General features: G+C 42.7%; 3 protein-coding genes across 4 annotated transcripts; all 3 read left to right on the top strand.

Moving 5' to 3' along the window:
* Positions 1-399: 399 nt before the first annotated feature.
* On the top strand, positions 400-2234 carry LOC311272983 (pyrin domain-containing protein 1-like; the record flags this gene model as incomplete). Its single annotated transcript, XM_084379792.1, has 3 exons — positions 400-525; positions 1636-1919; positions 2053-2234. The coding sequence occupies exons 2-3, from the start codon at positions 1643-1645 to the stop codon at positions 2232-2234; spliced, it is 459 nt and encodes a 152-aa protein (XP_084235918.1). The 5' UTR covers positions 400-525; positions 1636-1642.
* A 2051-nt stretch (positions 2235-4285) lies between these two features.
* Positions 4286-13799, top strand: gpr108 (G protein-coupled receptor 108). Its single transcript, XM_084345667.1, has 18 exons — positions 4286-4873; positions 5155-5274; positions 5926-5976; positions 6975-7060; positions 7161-7231; positions 7340-7611; positions 7685-7747; positions 7838-7939; positions 8017-8150; positions 8853-8928; positions 9077-9150; positions 9250-9367; positions 9468-9598; positions 10015-10058; positions 10149-10198; positions 10694-10777; positions 11133-11254; positions 12131-13799. Exons 1-18 carry the CDS (start codon positions 4778-4780, stop codon positions 12216-12218), a joined length of 1782 nt encoding a protein of 593 aa, XP_084201793.1. The 5' UTR covers positions 4286-4777; the 3' UTR covers positions 12219-13799.
* Positions 13800-15499: 1700 nt separating this feature from the next.
* soul5l (heme-binding protein soul5, like) lies at positions 15500-22287 on the top strand. Of its 2 annotated transcripts, none has more exons than XM_084381127.1 (7): positions 15500-15767; positions 16519-16578; positions 18347-18428; positions 18510-18630; positions 18722-18861; positions 19410-19573; positions 20038-22287. In XM_084381127.1, coding segments are annotated over exons 1-7 (1062 nt in total). In that variant the 5' UTR covers positions 15500-15765; the 3' UTR covers positions 20531-22287. The 2 variants fall into 2 exon arrangements, with proteins under 2 accessions (XP_084237253.1, XP_084237252.1); XM_084381126.1 differs by lacking the exon at positions 15500-15767 and adding an exon at positions 15791-15881.
* Positions 22288-22404: the final 117 nt, after the last annotated feature.

Here is a 22404-nt window from a genome sequence, read left to right as displayed (position 1 = left end):
TCATGTGCTTTTTCAACCCTGTTGCAGATGTTAATGTTGGTGTACTCAGGACACATGTAGCACTTGGACTGAAGAGCAGACAGGTCTCATTATTTCTTGTTTTGTTGCCTTTGCTTTGTGATGCTGTGCAGGCTGAGCTAAAAGATGTCAACACTTAAGTTTTTTTTCCAATTAGTTACAGCAATATGCATCTGTTGTTTAAATTTTAACACTGAAAAACTCTGGTATGACCTTTTGAGAGGGCTTTTTGGGGAAGAACGTGATTTAACATGCACAGAGAGAAACAGTCAAGGTCTCACTGTGGTCAGCATACGTGCTGCGTCTTTCTTAGAGACGTGAGCTTTCATAGCGAAACTATTACACTCAGTTCTTTGGTCAGTCTTGTGTTTGTAACACGAAGTTGAACTTATTCTCGTGGTTTTGCAGCTTCAAACTTCCTTTTCAGCAGTCTTAAGTTAGAAACTAAAAGTAGACACGATGCTGCTGCTGCATTTTCTCAGTAGATTCACTTCTGGAGCTGATACGGTAAGACATCTCCCGAGACATTTAAGAAAACAGTCCTGACTTTTGGTGAAACTTGGTGAAATCAAAGATGTGATGTAATGTGTTTGTTCAGTGATGATTTTTATGATTATATTCAACATTTATCATCGGATGTTGAATGTTGTGCGTGTTCCCTTTCATCCTGCAGAACAATATTCAAGTTAGTTTTCTTTTGTGATTTAAAAATGTAAATTAATACTTTAAAAAAAACACCATTTCCCTGTTGATCTGTCACATATTGAAATATCTAACACACCAAGCTGGAATAAAAGTGTTATACAGTGATGTGCATGTGTTGCTACATATTAGAACAACTTAAGCACTATTTGGTTATTGTTGGCTTCCTTGTTGAAAGTAGAGATACAGACAGGAAACATGGGGGAAGGGACAGTGTTATAACACTAGCATGTACGCCTTTTACTGACTGGTAGTATCAGGAAAGGTTGAGTTAACAATGTGTTGACACATTACACCACGGTCTGCAAAAATGATTCAGGTACAACTAAAAAAAACATGGTGTAACAAAGCAACAAAGACATAAATCCTTGAAATCAGTGCTGTCAAAAGTACAAAAAACTAGATAGATAGATCAAACCTAGAAGATATCATGTTAAAATGTTACTTGGGTGATAGTGAGAGTCACCCATACAAGTAGTACTTAACTAAAAGTCATTAAGTATCTGATATTGGATGTATTTAAGCATCAAAGGGAAAGTAAAAGTACATTTGTACATACAGTATATTTACATGTATGTACAAATTTATCGGATTGGATCCAAAATTAAACATATTTCTAACAAGAATCCTCGCCTCAAAAAATATATTGGAGTTAAAGTATAGAGTATCACAAAATGGAAATACTCAAGTAAAGTACAGCACATGAGTAAATGTACTTCACTGTCAACTCTTCATGAGCAAATTCATAGCAAGCATCCAACAAACACAACAAGGAAATAAGCTCAAACAAATAAATAAATGAAAACTTAAAGCTGCAGGAGTGAACCACACCTTCAACTGAGCATCAAAAGTGGCTCTGCAGCGTTTCAACAAAACAGATGCTTATTCAGCTTATTTTCTTTCCTCTTTCCATAGAGCAGAAATGGCGGTTTCACAGCTGATCTTGGACACTCTGGACGAGCTGGGCGCCGACGAGTTCAAGAGGTTTCGGTGGCACCTCACTCAGCCGGTGCTGGATGGATGTCAGCCCATTCGTAAGAGCCAGCTCGAGAACGCAGACCGGCCGGACACCGTCAACAAGATGATCGACAGCTACGGTGAAGACGTGGCTGTAAATATGGCCGCTGAGATCCTGAGGAGGATGAACCACAACAACGCTGCGGAGAAGTTGAAGAGGGCGTACGCAGGCGGAAAGGATGGTATGACTTTAAATTGCTGCTTTTACTTTCTTTTGTAGTTCCTCTCTGGTGTTCCTCCATCGTCAGCATAATTCTACAAAATCCCTGTTTTCAAGTGGAAATGATCCTTTTTGTTTCTGTCTTTCATCACCAGGGGGATCATCAGCTGCATCCTGCAACCCTCCTCCTGGACACCAACCTCCTCCTCCTCCTTCTGGTTTGACTCCTGCTGCTGGTGCCTCAGTTTGTGCCCAGGGCAAAAGTGTCATCATCGCACCCAACATCCAAGGCACCTCGTCCGGTGTATCATTTAATATGAACATAAACACAAAGTAACTCTCTGTTGTTGATGATAAATGGTTTTTACACCTCAATAAAACTTTAAACTAATTCTTCGAGTTGCCTCATCTGTTACTCTTAGTTAAACTGCTGAATTAATAATGTTGCATGTGTGAAAAAGTAGCATAAAACCTTTTGTAGCTCCAGAGGAAGCTGCATGTATTGCTAGAAATTGCTTCTAGTGATGTCATCCAGTGGCTGAGTTGCATTGTGGGTAATGTAGGCGGCAGGTTTTGTAAAGGAACAAGAATGCGTGGGGGTAAAAAAGGTGTCTCTGGTTCTGCTGTATGAATTATGAGTCCGACGGTGTTGTAGGAGTGCGACACAGGCCAGTGGACGGCTTTTACCAAATCTGCTACCTACATTACCCACAATGCAATGTAGCCACTGATTTATCAGATTTCATGCAGCTTCCTCTGGAGCCACGAAAGCTTTATACTACTTTTTGTTACATACGTAGTAGTACTCCACGAGACCTGTAACGGTGGCTAATGTTAGCAAACATGAGATAAATATTACTGTATAAAAGACAACTTTGAGTTCAATGACTTTATGGCTCCTTTCTCCTCATGCTCTGCTGTTACTCTGTGTTTTAGCTTGTTGTCACAGATAAACATTTCAATCATTATGTCATGAGAGTATAACAGAAAGTAAAAATAATAAACTGTACCAGGTCACGTGTTGTCTCCTGCTTCCTCATATTGTGGCCTCCTGTTGATCTTTTCATTCCAGTCAGAAAACTGCCTTGTTTGCACTTTATGTCATTTTGCTTTCTGACTAAATCTTGCTAACCTGAATCTTGGTAGTCGTGCCAGCATTCGAGCACTTTCTCTACTGTTCCCAGAGTAATGAGATGAAAGATTATTTTCACAGCAGGGGAGAGAGCGTTTTTAATGACAAAAGCAAGCAATTACTGCAATGCAGTGAAGCAATTAATGATGTTATTAAAATGCATTTTCTGTGAAAAAGGGACTTTTCAATATCAGTGTCACACTTTTCATGTTGGGGAGTTACAAGCTGCAGGGCACTCCAGCCTCTTTGAGCTGTTTGTTTTGGTTTTACAGCCTGCAGCAATACTATTTTGGTTCACCACTCTCATCAACGTCGATTTCAGTCGGCACAGGCAGCTCTTTACAGTTTCAAACCCACTGTAGGCCGAACAATCTGCTCAGCAACAAATGACAGAGAAAGTTAACGGTTAGCTGGTGAACTCAGTGGAGTAATAAGCAGCTGAAGAGTCAGATGTTTTCCTCAGGAGACCAAAACTGAGCTAAAAGAGAGGAGATGCATTCAAATTCATCAGGTGGCAAGCACCAATGTTACCTGATTATATTGTTTGATGTACTGTTGTTATGTTATGTGTGTTTTTGTAAGGTGTCCTTGAGTGCTTTGAAAGGCGCCTTTAAATAAAATGCAGTATTATTATTATTATTATTATTATTATTATTATTATTATTATTATGAGTGTCAAGAAAATCACAATGTAGCTCCATGTTTGCTTTATATAAAAATAAACAAAAATGTTTGCGAAGACGGTAGGCTACTGTATTATGTCAATTATAAAAGCGTGTTTCATCTTTCTAGAAAATCAGTTAATGCAGGTTTAAATCATTAAAACATGAAACGATGGATTGGCACAGTTGTTTTTGTTCGTCTGTCTATGTGGTTGGCTGCTTTCTATTTTTTGGGGTCATGTTCACCAAATCCAACTTTAGCACATGAGCGATGTATGTGAAGTTTAGCGTACAAATAACAAAATGTAAAGGGACACGATGTAGTTTTGGAGAAAGAACTTCAAACTAAAAAATTAAATATTTGCAATATTAAAGTAATTAAAGTAATAATACAAAGTCCTTCACAGTGAACAAATGTAAAGCTTTTGTTTATAAAAATCCTTGAATGTAAAATAACTTCAGCTCCACGTGTCAGTCATGTTGAACATCATCTGTGCATACATGGCAACTCTAAGGTTCATGTGACGTGGAGGGGCGTCACGTGAGCAGCTCCAGCCGGAAGTAGCCGTATCTAGGCCTAGTAGTTCAAGGTGTAGTCAGTACTGCGGAGGGGAAAAACTCGACCCTCTGACAGAGAAATAACACACGATTGCAGGCTGTTCTTGTCGAGAGACGTTTGTAACTCACATTTTCCCTACTTTTTGTGGATTTTATTTTTGCACGGTTCGCTCTGAATCGTGTACCGGATGCGAGCCTGCGGCGGGTGACGCATCTGTCCGCACCATGGTCAATGTTTTGTTCTTGGGTTCACGACCAGGAAGCGAGAGTTTGCCATCTACAGGCTAGCCGTTACCCTGCGCGATGAAAGCACAAAAGAATCGGAAAACATAACGTTTATTCTTCTAGCTTGATGATTAACGACGTAATTAGTGCGCCGATACACTGAATTTACAGATTAGCATCACTGTAGCTCGTACTCGTATCCTGCTGGGACTGCCTGCTAGCTTGCTACTTAGCCATCTGGCAAGATTGTCGCTAGCTAACGTTAGCATTAGTTGCCGCTAGCAAGTTGGTTACTGCCTGGCGATGGCTGTGGCACATAGAGGTTGTGTCGTGGCTGGATATTTACTCCTACTACTGCTGGCTGGGTGTCAAGCAAGGATACACCAGCTCACCCTAAAGGTAAGGCCACTATTTCAGCCGAGAGTTACGCTAGCTAGGGAGCTAACGTAGTATTACGCTAGACGTCATTTTTAGCTAAGTAGTTTGCTTTAATTAGCTCTGACAGGCGATGGTTTAAACATAGTGTCGTGCTGTTGTGACATTATGAAACTCTGCTTTAAGAAAATGAACTAAACGCCACTTAACGTAACGTAACGGAGCTTTTCTGCCCGTTAACTTAACATGTAACTGTCCGCCACAGCAGCTCACTTCTTCCTGTTTATGTTTGTGCCTCTTCCCAGAATGAAACACGTTTCGCCGTCGACCTCAACAACTTCGGTTTCTATGCTAATGGGACTCTGGACGTCAACCTGGTGTCTCTGCGCATCCCAGAACAGCTGGTGAACTACAGCACGCACCCTGTAAGGAGAGTTTGTTTTTGTGCCTGTGTGTACTTATGAGAGCTGCAGCTAACTTTAACTGTTTGCAAGAGGTGGATTCATGCTCTTTAAAATGAGCATTTATATTAGTTTTAAAGGATAAGGCTGGTGATGTTCTCTAATTTTATTTCTATCAGTTAATCCTGCAAAATACCCAGACCAACAATACTTTTAGCCTACGTAAGTGATGCTTGTGTAGCCAAAGCCTGATAAAACTTATTCTGACATGTACACTCACTCCACTCATGCCGTTTTAAAAACACACCATTACTCATGTTTTACCATGAACATGGGTGCTTTTGAGTCGATCCTACATACACTGTCCTGGTGCAGTAACAACCTGTAGCTTTCATGTGTCTACTGTCTAATGAAGGTTTAAAATGAAAATCTCTATTTAATATTTGCCTTTATTTGTCTTGAGTATTCAAAGGGCACACTTTGGTGGTTTTGCCCCTGAGGTCATTTGGTGGAGTGATGATGTGTTTCATCAGCACACAACAAGGGAACTACAGTAATTTGCTTTCTAGCTTGTGGATGGTTTCACCTGTAGTGTTTGAACTGCTTATTTTGCTTTGGCCTTTGGACGGTGGCGCTTTTCACACACTGACTGACCACATTTCTGACTCTCTTTAGGTTGGTTTCACTCTCTCCCGGTCACGTGTGAATGGAGTCTTGTCCTACACAGTGAGTACATTCAATCATAAAAACTTATAATCTTGTTTTAATCATTCATCCATCCCTCCATTTTCTTCTGCTTATCTGGGGTGGGGTTGTGGTGGTTGCTGGCTGGCTAACCAGGGTAGTCCAAATGTCTCTCCCCAGCAACGCTTTTCAGCTGCTTCTAGGGAATCCCAAGGCGTCCCCAGGCCAGATTAGATATGTTTTCCCTCTGAATCTCCTCCCAGTCCTAAGGGAGGTGCCTGGTTGGCATCCTGACCAAATGTCCAAACCCCCTCAGCTTGCTCCTTTTGAAAAAGCAGTGCCTTCAGGCTTCCTCCCGATGTGCGAGCTCCTGACTTTTCTCTGAGGCAGAGTCTCCGCCCTACAGAGGAAACTCATTTCGGCCTTTTATATCTACACTTTCATTCTTTCGGTCACTACCCAAAGCTCATGACAGTGTGTGAGGGTAGGAACAGCCACAAAAATTTCTGATGCCACACCAAACCGCCACACCAAAGACCCCGAGATACTTAAACTGCAGCACCTTGAGATCCTGTCCATGAATATCGAGAGCAATTCGTGTTCTCATATAGGTGACCCTCTTGCTCTCCTCGGAGAACTCCAACACAGCAGTGCTCAGCTGGGGGCTGATGAGTTTACCCACACATGCCCGAAGCCTCTCATCCTGGGCAACTTCCAAAAAAGGAGAGAGTCACGCACCTCTCCAGGAGTTTGGTTCCAGAACCGGCATTGTGCAAGGAGGTGGGCCCAACTATATCGAGTTGGGACCGCTTCACCTCCCGCACCAGCTCTGGTTCCATCCCAGCTAGAGAGTTGACGCTCCACTAAAGGAAGGCAGGTCAACTGTCACGAACCTGCCTGGCCAGTGTCTGACATACATCCCTGTGCTGGGTTTAAAAGTGCCTTCGTCTCTGAATACATCAGATTAAGGATATTACAGGTTATGTTTAGTGGTCTGAAATATTTCATTTGACTATTTGTTGTGACTTTATTTTTTCCAGGCCGAGGAGACAGAGACGTGCCCGCTCACCATCACAAAAAGCAACGAGCCTCTCATTCTTTTTCTTATTGATATCCACACACTCAGGTGTGTATGTTTCTGCACCAGTGTTGAGACGTGTATTACAGTGCTCTGACAGCTAATGTGAAGGTTGACTGTATTATATGTGTGTGTTGTGTTTGTGTAGTGTCAAGGTGAAAGTTATGGGTGAGCAAGACAACACCTTAACCGCACAGCAAAAGGCTGAACCTCCTAAAGGTTAGTGTTGCTTACACTTAAATAGCTCGAGTCTAGCACCACCTTTTGAAAGCTAAGGAATATGCCATGTAGCTTGGTGTGTCATAGACCTGTGTTTGTTTCCTGTAGGTCAGAGGAAAACCAGGGATGTTCCTGCTGAGCCTGCTGATAAACCAGGAGACAATGTGGTCAAAAGTGCAGATAAACCAGGCAGTCAGTTGGACGGGGACAAAAAGAACAATGTGCTTGAAGAACCTAAGGAAGCGAAAAAAGAAGAGAAGCCAGAAGAGAAGTCGGAAGAGAAGTCAGAAGGCAAGCCAGAAGACAAGCCAGAAGAAAAAAATGAAAAGTCAGTGCCTGCAGTAGAGGCTAAGAAAGTGACGGAAACTAATACATTCCAGGTAAGAGGTGTTTGTGTGTCTGTTTGTGTGATCTATTCATGAAATCAATTTCTAATCTCTTATTTTCTTCTAGCTGGTAAAGAACAGCGAACTGATTTTAGCTTTGGACAAAATGAACGACGCCTACAACTTCAGTGTAAGTAGACCCTTCTTAACCATTAAATGATCTAGGAAACATTGTTTGATGTGGTGTCCTGTTGCGTGACATTTGTTGTTTCGTCCAAAGTTTCACATGGTGGTCGGCGTGCTGGCGGAGGGTCTGTACAGCCTCAAGTTCCACTACTGTCAGAACAGGAAACCTGGAATCAAGTTGCCCTACTCGTTCGCTGTAAGTCGAGCGATTTTGTGTTAGTACGTGCGTGTTTCAGGTGTGTGCTCGCGTTAACCTGAACGTATCCTCCGCAGTTGGAAGTGACGGAGAAGAATCCAGGCGGCTACTTGTCTGCAGCAGAAATTCCTCTGTCCCGCCTTTACATTGGTATGGCTGGAGTCTTCTTCACTGCTGCCATGATCTGGGTGTACACGCTCATGAAGCACAGGTACACAGGTGCACTCACATGGAGGCTTGCGGTGTTGTGTATCAGTATATTGTAACCTTCCTTATTTAAAGATCAACTTGCAGAGTCGGTGAAAGGCACGGACGCTTGCCTCTCAGGGCTACCTCACTATTTGCGCCCACTATTTGCAGTGTCATGTTTTACACCTCCTGTTAAGTTGTTACAGCAACTATCATCCTGACAGTAACATGGTTGTCTGTACAAAATGTCCATCCATCTCCGCCTAGTAGACCTTTTTTTCACAGAGGACACTTGTCATAGCAGGAAAAGCACAAGTGTATTCAATGATGGCTCAGTTCAGTATGCCTGTCTGCCCAACACCAGGACCTTTGAGCTATCTCCATGACATGGAATACAGTCATTTCAATTTCTGCTGTGAAGATCTACCCAATCTACTGAAAGACCAGCTTTTTAAATACTTGTTGGACCAAAATTGGTGCTGCACGTCAACAGAGCAGTGCAGTAAATGTCAGAAAGTACTAGTGCGTCTGACTGTATTTTTTTTTGCCATAGGGAAAACAAAATGTCTCTGCTCGAGGTGTGACAGTTATTTTGTTTTGTTAGTACACAGCATTCTTAGGCCGCAAAACCATACTGACACTTGAGCAGTCAGACTGACTTCACACTATGTGTAAAAACCCTTCACTATATAAAATACATCCTCTCTTGTGTGCTCGTTTACAGGTACAGTGTGTTTAAGATCCACTGGCTGATGGCAGCGCTGGCCTTCACCAAGTCCATATCACTGGTCTTCCACAGTGTAAGTGCACCGTCACCATGGAGCAGATTATTGTGTCCTTCTTAATGTTCGTATTTGGCTTTTATTGCATTTTCTGTTTTTTTCTGTCTGTAGTGCTCACTGTGCTCACACCACACCTGAACTCTGTCATTTTATTCACTTCTCTCAGATCAACTATCACTTCATCAACACTAAGGGGCATCCTATTGAAGGCTGGGCCGTCATGTATTATATCACACACTTGTAAGTACAATTTCCTCAGGATATGAAGTCTACAGTTATTAACGATTCTGTTTTGTGTGTTTTTATTATTATTATATAAACAGTTGATGCTCTTTCCAGGCTCAAGGGGGCTCTCCTGTTCATCACCCTGGCGCTGATTGGCACCGGCTGGGCTTTTGTTAAATACATCCTGTCTGACAAGGAAAAGAAGATCTTCATGATCGTCATCCCCCTGCAGGTGTGTGTGTGTGTGTGTGTGCATGAGAAACACGACTTGTGTATGAGTCTTTACACTCAGTGAATTTGTTTTGGTGACCCTCTCACCTGCCGTCCTCCAGGTCCTGGCTAATGTCGCCTACATCATCATCGAGTCTACAGAGGAAGGCTCCAGTGAATACTATCTGTGGAAGGAGATCCTCTTTCTGGTCGACCTCATCTGCTGCGGAGCCATCCTTTTCCCTGTTGTCTGGTCAGTGTGTGTGTGTGTGTGTGCGGTCTGTTTAATATGTTTCCGGTACATTTTCCAATTTAAAAAAATAGATTAGTTTGAGACTAGTGTATGAGCAGCTGGCTGTTTCCACAGAGGCTAGCTGGGATAAGAAGATCTTTATGGCAGAAAGGCACTCTTTTAGTACGGTACAGCAGCCAAACTGCCCATATTCAGTGCATTTTGTAAACTAATAAATATATTTAACTTACTGACATTAGTAAGAAAGTAGTAGGATTACCAGGAGACCAAAAGGCTTGAACGCAGGTGTGATGATGGGCTGGATGAGCAGCATAACCAGCCAGACAGAAGTTAGTCCAGCCCTCTTCTCAGCCAGCCCATATTATCAGTCTGTGCACATCCGTCTTTGCTGTTCTCAAATATTCTTGTCTTTATAGGTCCATCCGTCATCTACAAGAGGCTTCCAGCACCGATGGCAAAGGTAAGACTCCTGATCCGTTACAGTAAAAAGAGTTTATGCGCCCTACACACTGTAATGCTTTTAATTAAACTTGATCTATGTCTTTTTCAGCCGCCATGAATTTGGAGAAGCTCAAGCTCTTCCGGCATTATTACGTGATGGTAAGAGTACAGTTGAGCTCAGCTCTATTTTTCTTGTCATCCACCCTCCCATCCTGAAGATCTCACCATTATTAGATTTCCAGTGAAATTAAAATGGCCAACCACAAGCTTGATAGCTTGACATCTTAATCCCCTCGTGTTGGCAACATTTAATGCTGAAGTTGTTGATGATGTTGCTGATGTGGCTTGAAGATTTTTTTGAATGATGTCGAGCCTTATTCTTACAACAGATAACACTGAGTCACAGTGTTTGGCACGGCAGCTCGGTGCTTCTCATTCAGCAGAGTCACTGCTGCAGAGCCAGAACAAAGGCTTTGTAAACAAACCCCACACACTGTTTGACCTTTGTGATAATGTCTCCCATTATACTTTGTCACAAAGCAAGATTCACTGACCTTGAGCAAGTTGGTAAAAGGAAAATTCTCCTTAGAATAAAAACTGTGTTACTTCAAGTCAAACTGCAGGTTTTTGAAATGCTGTTTTCATCATTTTCAGATCGTGTGCTACATCTACTTTACAAGGATCATAGCCATTCTGCTCAAGGTCACTATGCCTTTCCAGTGGCAGTGGTGCTACGAGGTAAGACATGAACAACTATCTGCAATATCAATCTGACTTTATTACTGTGAAGAGCACTTGTTTGTTATAGAAAAAAGACTTCCTGTTCCTTATTCTGCCAGAAATGACCGGGCTGAGTTGGCTGCAAGTTTTATTTGAATGTGTGCTAGTATGGTGTTTGCAAACACATTCAATATTTAAAAGCCCTTTATTGTTTACCATTCGTCATGAACACCGTTTTCCTATCGGAGGTTTAAGGAACATTTTCAAGCTGCACTGATTAAATCGACTTTATGAACGAGGTCAACAATGAGCAGCTTTGGCTTTGGTGCACATTTCTTAAAAAGTCTTCTAACACACTCATTTGTTTCTTCAGTTTCTGGTGGAGGTGTCTACTCTGATCTTTTTCGTGCTGACGGGCTACAAGTTCAGACCAGCGTCCAATAACCCCTACCTCCAGCTTCCCCTGGACGAGGAGGATGTTGAGATGGACGAAGTGTAAGTTACATACCTTCCATTCTTACACATCGTCCACACAGGAAATGGATTCATCTGTAAAGCTGTTTTATCCAAAGCTCTTTACAGTTTGCCTCTCATTCACTCATTCGCACATGAGTTACTGGGCAAAGATTATTGGCCTGGGCTTTAGTGCTTTTCCTGCCCAAGGACACTTCAACATGTGGCAGAAGGGGATTAATGGGAAAAATAGTCTGACTCACCAGATGTAGACTGTTGGCACACTGGAGCATTCTCCCCCCTTCCACTATCTGTATGTCACCAGTGTCAAAGTCCCAATCGCTGTGGAAAGCAACAACAGCAACCTCAGAGCTTTCAAACTACACACTGTAAATGGCAGGTTACCCTAACCCTAACCTTGTTGGTAATGGTAAGCACCTAAACAAGCAAGCAGCTGTTATCTACCAGACCTTTTCCTCGAGGGCCGACTCAGCGCTGTGGAGAAAGTTCTGGCTATGCAAGACTAGTGGATGACCTGCTTGACCTCCTGAGCTACAGCAGTTAATCTGCTGCTTCTGTAACAGTGTAGACGAGCTGTTAGGACGCCACGTGATATTTTGTCTCCATAGAATAGCTCTAATAGAGTCTCAGTTCTATTAAAAACCTACTAACACATGGATATAAATAGTTGAGATCCTTCTCCATCACGCTCAGGGTGTCATGAACAGCTAGATAATGGAGACAGTGAGCACACCTAGCTTACGCTGTTTATTTTAGCCTGCATTTTATTACATTTTTAATGAAAAGTCATGCATCAGCTGATACCATTTCCTGTTTGCACCACTTGTATTGCTGAAGATCTATAATAAGGCTAAATCTTAAATTAAAATGCTCCTCTCTGTTTCTCCCTGCGTCCAGAGTGACTGAGTCAGGCGCACTGGAGGGGATTTCCAAAGTCAAGAAAACGTGTAACGGACGCGATCGCCAGAAAGAATCCACCTTGTGAGCGGGAAGCTGCATCTTCGGGGGGAGCGGGGGGGACCCAACAAATCATCCCCAGGCCAGCTGATACAAAGGGGTGCACACGGACCAAGGCTCCCCCACCCCCAGTGACGGCTTTCCTTTTTTTGAAACTCTTTAAGTGGTTGCAGTGGTCGTGGTCGTGGCCACTGTCTGGCTATGCAAAAAAAATAAAAGACTAACTTTGTCGGACGCTCTCTGTTTCCTCGGAAATCCTCCACCCAGAAACTCTGAAAGGTTTCAGAAGGAGACGACTCCTGCCACACAGATGGGTGGAGATATGGAAAGGAAATCTTTAGTTTTCATTCTCACTCTCTCTCTCTCATACTCTCTCTCTGTCTCTCTCTCTCTCCAAAGATAATTATCATTTCAGAGAAAGACTTGCTTTCCGTCGTGTTTATATCGGATATTTAAAAAACGGTACTTCTGCCTCTTAGCTGTACCTTGTCGTGTGTGAAGTGAGTACGTGTGTGTGTGAATGTGAGACGACACAAGATTTGGACAGAGCGGTTTTTTTTTTTTCCTTCTTCCCTTTGGAGACAATGGCCCACACTCAGGTAAAAGGCTAATCAGTATGTATTTAAAATTTAGACAACAATCTTACTCTCTTTCCCACAGTTCAGAGGTCAGTAAAGTCCCATCGGTCATTATACACCTTCATCACCACATAGTACAGTGCAGTTACTTTGTTCTTTATATATTTGATTTGTATATTGAAATATATTAACTTAAGAGGGTGTATATTTCAATATATTTACTTCTTGCATATTGAAATGTTATATTTCAGTATTATTGTTTGTGTTGGAGAGTCCCAGTCCGTCACACGGTGGACCGCTGCTGTAATTTAGTGCTTTTGATTGGTTGAGGTCAGTTGACATCTCTGTGAATTCAGCCCAGACGGTGACATGTGCAGGTGTTCCCATCACTCTTTGAAATAACCAGAGCAGTGGCCCCTACTTGTGTTCATCGACGGCCTTGTGTTACTATTTTTTTTTTTTTATGGCCATGCTGTTCCAGTCCGGGCGGAGAAGTGACCTAACTGATCTTTTTTATTTTTAATTTTCTGCTATTGGTTTTACCTTCTTGCTCTTGATGTGAAGCTTATTTTATTAACGACTCATTGATGAAAGATCAGAAACATGTGCAGCCGGGGCGGTGGGCGGGGGGTTGACGGCCATTTGTAAATAATTTACAGAAGAAGAAGACTGTTGATACTAAAAGGAGGCACATAAACACTTTCATAAGAACTGCGTAGAGGCTTTCTAGACAGTGCTTCAGACTGTAATGACACAGGTTCAGTTTCGATGAGATTTTTTTGGATTCCTTTTAATAGACGACGAGAAAACGCGTGGAATCGAGGAAAAAGACTACTGAGAACCACAGACACTCCTGTACAGTGTTTACAGACTGTTCTTGTGTCTCCAGGTGTCGGTGTTGTGTACCTGAGGGGACGGGCGTAACCAGTCTGTAAACCATTTGAACAGAGGAAATTTTGTGCTTGTAACAGAGAGCTGTTTGATATCTGTGTGAATTGTCACAATAAAGCTGGTGTTCTGGAAAGGTCTCACATGAAGCTGTTATGTGTGCGTGTATACAGTATGTCATGTTTGTCTTAAAGCATTTTATCTTTTTAAAGGTCCAGTGTGTAGGACAGCCGTTAATAATGAGAAGGGCCCAGTTTGTCTGTTCTGTGCTGCTGTAGAGGACCAACTCCCTCTGTAGATACATAAGCCTCATTGAAAGGTAACAGAAACATCACAGTTCTTAGTTTCAGGTGATTATACACTGACAAAAACATAATTATTAATATTTTGCCCCTTTTCTGTCAATAGATCCCCCTAAATCCTCCACACTGCACCTCTAAGTCTGAGCTTATAGAAAACTCATTTTGCATTTCCATAAAGAAAAGGAACGTTTAAAAAGATAAACGCTGAATCCACACATCCCATCATGCATATCTTTTAACAATAATAATAATATATAGAACACTTATACACTCATACACTTAGATTAAATGAAATAAAATATCAATTATCAAATATTCAGACCTAAATTATTAAACAATATACAACATATAAAATATGCAGGCAGATTAGATCGAATCAGGACGTGTTTTCCGACAAAAGTAGAGACTTAAAAGTAGACACTGACTCAGACAGCCTTGTTTCTTTTTGCAGGTCATCCCAGAGCCTCAGGGCCCTGATAGTAACAGCTCTGTCCTCTTTTAGTTTTCAGCCTGGAAAAGTGACATAAAGTCAAATGTTTTCCTCAGACTTTATAAAGCTCCGTCATTATAGAAGAGGATTAGAGCAAGTGTGCGTTATTTTACACCCTTTTTTCAGCCGAGCTCTTCAGTGTCACTGCTCGGCCAGAAAGCGTTGGTGCACAGTTTCTCTGCAGTGGATGCTAACGTGGCCGTGCATCGAGGATGAAGATAACGTTATTTCAAGTCAATACGAGGTCTCAGGACCTCCAGAGACTTTTGTTACCCTGGATGAGCTGTGAAGCCTTTTTGTTTTTATTTTCAGTGTTTTTCTACTTTTTAAAGGAGCACTGTAGTTTTTGAGGAGACATCCAAACTCAGAATTGTAACATTTACAGCATTAATGAGGTGATAACACAAACTTTCCATAACTGAATAAACGAGCTGTTCTCAGAGGAAAATGAGGTCACCAGAACACTGTTTGAAGCTAGAAAGGTGGCAGGGTCCGCCACATATAAACAAAGTACAACACAATTTCATGCTGTTTTAAGGTCAGTTTGTTTATTTAGTTTCTTTAGGCATGAAACAATGAAGATCTGTCTCTTCTGATTGAAATATCTCCCCCAAAAACTACATAGTGCACCTTTAAAACAAGTCCCCATCTACTTCAGTCGTTTAGGAAAATGCTGCAACACTGTTTTTCTCTGAAGCTCCAGAAATGTTTTGTGGACTTCAAAACTTCACCTGACTTTTCATCGGCATGAAGGTGAGTAGAAAACGACTGAATCTTTATTTCTGGGTGAATTTTTCCTTTAAGAAGGAAAACACCCCAATTACAGCGGTATGGTCCTTTAAAGTGAGCTGTCTAGTTAAGGTGCATCTCCCATTTTAACCTGTCATGTTGGCTGTATTACAGATGTCACAGCCACATCAGAAGAGCAGTTTAAACGTGGGCTCGTCTCCATCCCTTCATGTCTGAACATTGAGGGTTAATGATGGCGGATTCCTGAACAGACTCCCTCGCCTCTCTGCAGCAGCAGCAGCAGCAGCAGCACGCTGGAGGTGAGCTCTCAGTTATAACTGGCACATATCGTCTGTCCGGGGTTGGCTGCTCCACTAGTTGTGCAGCCTTGTGCCAGCTCAGCCCCTCCCTCCTGCAGCGAGCTCCAGACGGACGCTGGTCCTCACTGCAGTCCGCAGTAAAAACCCAACCGGCGCCCGTCAGAGCGCAGCAGACTGCAGTCTCCATCACACACCTCCTCCTCCTCCTCCTCCTCCCTGCGCTCCCCTGGCAGGTGGAAAGGACGCCGACACACGCGGGGCCGGGACAATGTGAGTAGCAGCTCTTACATATTAATGTTAAATTTAAATCACACAGGTTAAAATGCGCATTTTCTCCTGAAGCTGATGCGTATTTGAGTGACTTTTCCGCCGCGTCATGGACAGGTAAAGTTGATTTTTATTTTTATTTTTTTTGCGCCATTATCGATCGATCGGACGTGCGTGCGTGCATGGAAATCTGATTTTATTCAGTATATTTTACATCCTGCTGCAACACTTGTGCAAACACACGAATACAGCAGCAGATAGACATGAAACTGAGCTGCTGATTTTATTCTAAGATGATCCCGTCGATAAATAATCTTATTTTTTCTATCAAGGTGTTTTCTGTAAATCAGGTGATTTTGTTAAATCAAACAGTCACAGATGCTCTGATGAAGAGCTGATGAAGAGGATGTAATGAGCGGATCGATGTTCATCCGTGACCTCAAAACGCCTTTGATTGTGAAAAGGCTGATGATGCAGCAGATCTCTCTCTCTCCCTCTCTCCCTCTCTCTCTCTCTCTCTCTCTCTCCTCTTCATCTCGTCTCTGCAGTGCAAACAGCGGATTGCAGCACACAGACGAAGCCTGTCACAGCTGCTTCACATCTGTCAATCAACATTTTTCTTTTCCTCCAACATGTTTAAATCCAGAATCTGAACAGATCTGGACCGTGTCTGTCTCAGTGGACAGTCTCTGTGTTGCTTCCCTGCAGGCTGAGCGCGTTTTGAAATGAAGATGTGTCTTTTGTCCTTCCTCAGGGCTTTCATCTCAGTCTTGGCCTTTCTGGCCCTGGTGGTCTCTTCTGAAGGAAGTGTCGGGTGAGTCTGTCTCTGCGGATGACTTGTAAGATGCAGCTCATGGCCAAAAGTATGTGGACACTGTTAGACTGTTACCAGGGCTGGGTCGGATTACTTTTATCTGCAGTGTCATACTTGAGTAAAAGTAAAGATGTCGTGTTAAAATGTTATGTGATATCAATTTTGTGAAATTCTTCCATACGAATAGTACTTGAGTAAGAGTATCTGATACTAAAGGTCCTATTTGTAAGAAAAGTTGATTTTTCAGTCTCATTCCCAACTCAAATAATGAGGCTTTGAGATTGTTGGACCGGTCGGCCGACATCCCAAAGCACTTGTACTTTAAACAAGTAAGCCCTTTAAATCAAAAGTATACATTTATGTATAAACTTTATACTATGAGTCAACCGATTATCAGATCAGATATTCAGCATTTTTCTGATTATCATGATAATGTTGTTTTTTTTATTTGATATCTGATAAAATACATTAACTTAAAAATACGCTGCTTTGGCTCTGATGCAGCAATCTGCAAAGTAACTAGTAACTAAAGTCATCAAGTAAATGTAGTGGAACAGAAAACAGAAATACTGAAGTACAAGTACCTAAAAATTGTAGTCTACTGAAGTACAGTACTTCAAAAAGATGCAGTCACACAAATTTGAGTTCAACAAATATTCTTTATTTACAGTTACATTTATAAATCAAACCTGCACAAGCTACAAGTGTACTGTGTGTAATCCAACACACGTGGGTGACTGATCCTCGTAGATGTTCATGTGTCGCACATTGTTTAACTGTAATGGTGACATTGCCGTGAATGACGAGCTGTTTTTGAGGGACCGCTGCTGCTTCGACCTTCCATCTGGACTCGGCACCGTTCTTTTTCTCCACCCACCTGATCCGCCACATGGTGGAGCACTTGTTGTCTAAGAAACCCCCTCGTGTCAGATGTGCTTTTCTCGGTTCAGAGCATTGATTTTCATAAGAGCTGCATCATTTTGAAAACGTCCAGTGTGTGGGTGGGGGCCCATGACACCTGAGTTACAGCCTCCACATGTGATCTTACTGTTGAACACTTCATTCCAAGACAAAGGGCTTTAATCTGCTGCTACACCAGCCTCCGCTCTCCTAGCAGGGCTTTTAACAGGCTGCATCGCAAACAAGGCATTGTGTTGTCATGTCCCTCTGCACTCACATCAACTGTACTGTCCTCTGACCACACGGAGGAGCATTGAGTCTTCAGAGCAGGAATTTTAAGGCTGAACACTAATAGTGATTTTCCTTTTGTGCTTTTTGTTGCTGAATCAGCCTCCAGCAAATCATTTTTTTTTCTAATCTTCTTCAACAAAGCGAGATGGGGAGTTTTTGTTGATTTTGAAAGTGGACTTTTGGGACTTGGCTAAGATATGCAGTCTACTGAGTCTCATTCTGTCTTTTCTCTCGCTCAATTTTTGCATTTTGTAGCTTCTGTTTTAAGAAGTGCTAGTTTGCTTGCTTGCCACTGATGTTGGGTGATGCAGTCTGGCTGTAGTTCATCACAGAGGTGTTAGATACGGTTGACGTCAGGCCTCTGTGAAGGCACCACACTAAGAAAAACATTCAGGAACAGGAACAGGAAAATTGCCCCAGTACACTAAAGTCTAAAATATCACTGTAGGATGTTGTGGCTGCACCCAAAAAATAAAAAAACAAAAGTACGCAGTAGTTAGTTACCATGTCCAGATACATTTGGCCTGTTAGTGTGTGTACTGATACTAAAATTTTATCCTTTATCACTCTGTTACAGACCGAGTACCAACACCAGCTTCTGCACAGAGTCAAAGGAGTGTCTGGAATATGAGCTGGTCTGCAAAACAGATGAATATGAGGTGAGTGAGTCCCAGTCAAACAGCATATACAGACTTTACCTTACACATGAAGGTGACTCGTTCTGGTTTGTGTGTGTTCAGGTGAGACACTACAGCCCCACCCGCTGGGTGTCAACAGATGCCGAAGCCTACTTTATGGGCGTGGGTGCAGCCATGGCCTTCAGGAGACTCTTCCAGTACATCACTGGAGCCAATGAAGGAGGTGAGGACCGGACGGCGGCAGAAAATCAGCGCTCATCAAGGGTGTGTTCATTTTGTGTGTCTCATACTGTGTGTGTGTGTTTCCTGCACAGGTATCCAGATGGAGATGACCGCCCCTGTCCTGGTCAAGATCCCAGAGGAGACCAAGATGTGGGAGCCGGCTGTCTACACGCTCAACTTCCCGCTGCCGGCAGCCTATCAGGACAAACCGCCCGCGCCCACCAATGACAAGGTGAGCCGAACCTGACAGGTGGGGGAGGGTGCAGGGTGAGGCGGTTTTTCCGGGAGTCTGTGAGCTCGTTGCCCTTGCCAGTCATGAGGTCAAATGCTTTTATCCTTCCTGTGTCTGTGAGTAATTTGATCATTGAGAATTTTGCTCCGAGATCAATAGAGAGGGTTGATGGATGCACAGTATGTAGCAGCCGGCTCCGGCGCCGCTTTCACTGACTCGGTGAAATAGAAATGGATTGAGCTGCGTCATGATGGTGTCAGTGCTGCTGTCTGGTATCTGTATTTCATCTAAAAATAGGCTGTAGATATCCACAGATATTAAATCAACAAGTTCAAACAACATTTAATTATTTATTTGTGCCTTAAAGGTGCAGTACGTAAGAATCAGCCCCCTTGAATTAATACTCCCAACAAATAGGGGCAGCATATTATCAGAATAACTGCTAACATCTGCTAACTGTAGGCTGTTGTTTTTATACATCCATAACTAATTATTGTTATGCAACACGAGTTATTGTTGCTAATGTTGTGTCCATGTCCCCTCCACAGCTGTATTTCACTGAGATGCCAGAGATGGACGTCTACGTGAGGAGCTACGGAGGCTGGATGCTGTCGGTCACCTCCAGGCTTCACGCTCACCTGCTGACTAAAGAGCTGGAGAGAGTTCGAGCTTCCTACAACCACAGCTACCACTATGGCGTCGGCTATGACAGGTATGACACGCGTCTGTGAATAATCAAGATTTGTTGTTGCTATTGGTTAGCATGCCATTCAAAGATGGCCCCTCCTCCTGGCTCAACGGTTGAGACAGAGTCAGAGATCAGCAGTGGTCGAGTGACCTAGAAAGTAAACTAGCTCCTCCTGATTTTGTGCGAAAGCAACCAAAGAGCACGCTTCATCCTGTCTGCTGTTTGCCTTTGTGCTCTGTGTGTCTCTGTGTGTGTAGCCCCGCCCTCAGTCAAACAGACACACAGGCCTGCAGCTCTTTATATATCCATAACAGGCCATGTGCTGTTATTGGCTGGAGGCTACACACCCACTGCCCAAAGGTTTACACCCAGAAACGCCCTGAAAGCAGCACAATACAGGACAATCCAGTATATAGACGCACATCACTGCTCACGTCACTCACTTCTAACGGTTGTGTTTGTCTTTCTTGCTCTTTCCCTCTGTGAAGTCCCTTGAAGCTGTTAAACAGGCACAACGAGGTGTGGTACGTGGCCGAGGGGCAGCCGATCTGCACAGATCCCCAGGAGCCGACCCCTGCACACACCCCCAGGCCGACTATGACCGGCTCGCCCACAGACTCTGCGTCCGAGCCTCTCCCACACACACTCTCCGATGCCCCCGCACTCACTCCCGCCAACCTTTCCTCAAACACAACATCCAACTCCTCTTCACAAACGCCCTCCGACACCCCAGCTCTCTCCCCTTCTGATGCTCCACCCAGTCCTTCATCCAACATGCCCGCTGACGCCCCGTACAGCCATACCCCCACCTCCGCCCAGATCCCGCTGGACCCAACGACCAACTCCTCCAACTCCTCCGACCCCGCCTCCGCGAGCCCGTCCCTGGAGCCCCAGTCTGACGCTTCCCTGTGGAACAGCACAGCCCACAGCTCTCCGGATACTGACAGTCACGCCGAGGTCGAGCCAGACGACGCTCATTAGCGACACTGATACAAGCAGCTCCTCCAGGTATATTAACAAAGGAATCTGAACAGAAAAGAAGCAGTGGAGGTGGGTGATAGATGGAGAAGCTGCTCTCTTCCTCCTAATCTCTCTATTCCTATGTATTACACCAACTCCTTCTTACGGCACTTAGTGTTTAACTATATGTTTCTATCACAGCTTTGCACCAGCAGCTTCCTGTAACAGCGAACACACACGCTTCGTCCACTTTGTCGCTCATAGAGTTAAGTAAAGGTGTATGTATTAGTTAGAAAGTTAGAGTCCATGGTTATCGTGTTGATTGATCCAGCTACAGCTGAAGGCAGGGATAGATGCCGTTTAACGTCTGTTTAACGCTAAAAACTAACATAGCATCTAATAGGACTTCAATGGAAATCTGTAACTGGTAGATTATAAAAGTGTGTGCTGGGACTAACCACAGTATAGGCCGATGTATCCGAGGAAACTTAACTATCATAATGTGTTCTAGCTGCACCTCAAAATGGAGTTTGATGCTGTAATTAGTGATTTCTGTCAATAGTTTCCAGCCATAACGTCCAACCAGCTTCTACTCTCCGTTTATATTCGTGTCGGTTAATTTGATGATATTTGTGGCAACATGTTGGTGAATCATTATAACTTCAGTGTGCACATTTATTGGGATCTTTGGAGCAGCCTTAAACCTGATGACTGATACTGTATGGCTCTTAAGAACAGTATAGTTTATGAAATTTCCCTAATTATTATTATTTCTTTTTTTACTAAAACTTCTTGACAGTATTTGTGCTCAAAAGTGCCTGTAAAAATGTTTTGCGAAACTTATTGTCCCAGTATTTTAAATCAGTTTTAAGGTAATTGCAGTGAGCAAGTTGATCATATTTTGTGAATTTAATGAACATTAACACTATTACAATAATATAACCTGAGATTATACCACAATTTGTGGTATATCAGAAAATGGCTTGTTGTTTTCCCTCAGATTTTCCCTCAGTTTCACTGTTAAAGGCTCAGCAATAAAAAAGAAAAAGTTAAAATATAAAATGTTTTAGCTTCTTTGACTCACCGTGAATCTGTTCCACACAAGTCAAATCCAAACCTAAGTGTAGAAACTTCGACCAAAATGCTTCAGGAATTAATAAAATGACAACTTTGCTTCAGACAACAGTGAGATTCAAACACATAAGCACAGCTCTGCTTCCTTTGAGTACTGTGAATCAATTTTCCGTTCACTTTTCCTCTAAAAGTCCGTGTTTAATGTTTCCAATATTATATTAAAAGTATCCTGTAGAGCTTCTGAGGACTGGTGATACTGTAGCGTGATGTTGTATTCTTCCATAATTTCTACCTGTATATGGCACAAAGTCACAGGTAACATGATGCATATAGAGCCACATGAGCCGTCTTCACAATGCAGGACTCAAAAAACCCAGAAAAGACCTTGAATGTTAAACAAAACCTTTGTGAGTTTCCAAAGAAAATCCTGCAGGATACTTTTAATTCTTCTGCCCTAATGCTAAATCCTGGACAAACTTTGTAAATATCTGCATCTAAAAGAAAAATCAGTCCACGACAATCCCTAAAGCTTAATCTTTGTTCTTGGTATAGTGGTAGGACTGCCCCAAAGATCCCGAAAAATCACGCCTGATCAACCAATGCAATATGAATTACATCGATAAATTAAAAACGTTCTCTATCTATGCTGAGCTACATACTGTATGTTCTGAGGAAGGTGCAATAAAGAACCAAAACAAACTCTTGTTGGACTCATTTCATTGTTGGTGTCTTTGGACTTAATTAACCGAGAGAATAATTACTCTGATTTGTCTGAGCAGGTCCTTGAATGTATTGGTTTTATGTTTAATCTTTCCTTTTTC

This window comes from Pagrus pagrus (assembly GCF_965226575.1).
Source record: "Pagrus pagrus genome assembly, chromosome: 2".
Classification (NCBI taxonomy): domain Eukaryota; kingdom Metazoa; phylum Chordata; class Actinopteri; order Spariformes; family Sparidae; genus Pagrus; species Pagrus pagrus.
The sequence above is the reverse complement of the archived record's forward strand: the minus strand, read 5'-3'. Positions and strand labels throughout refer to the sequence as shown.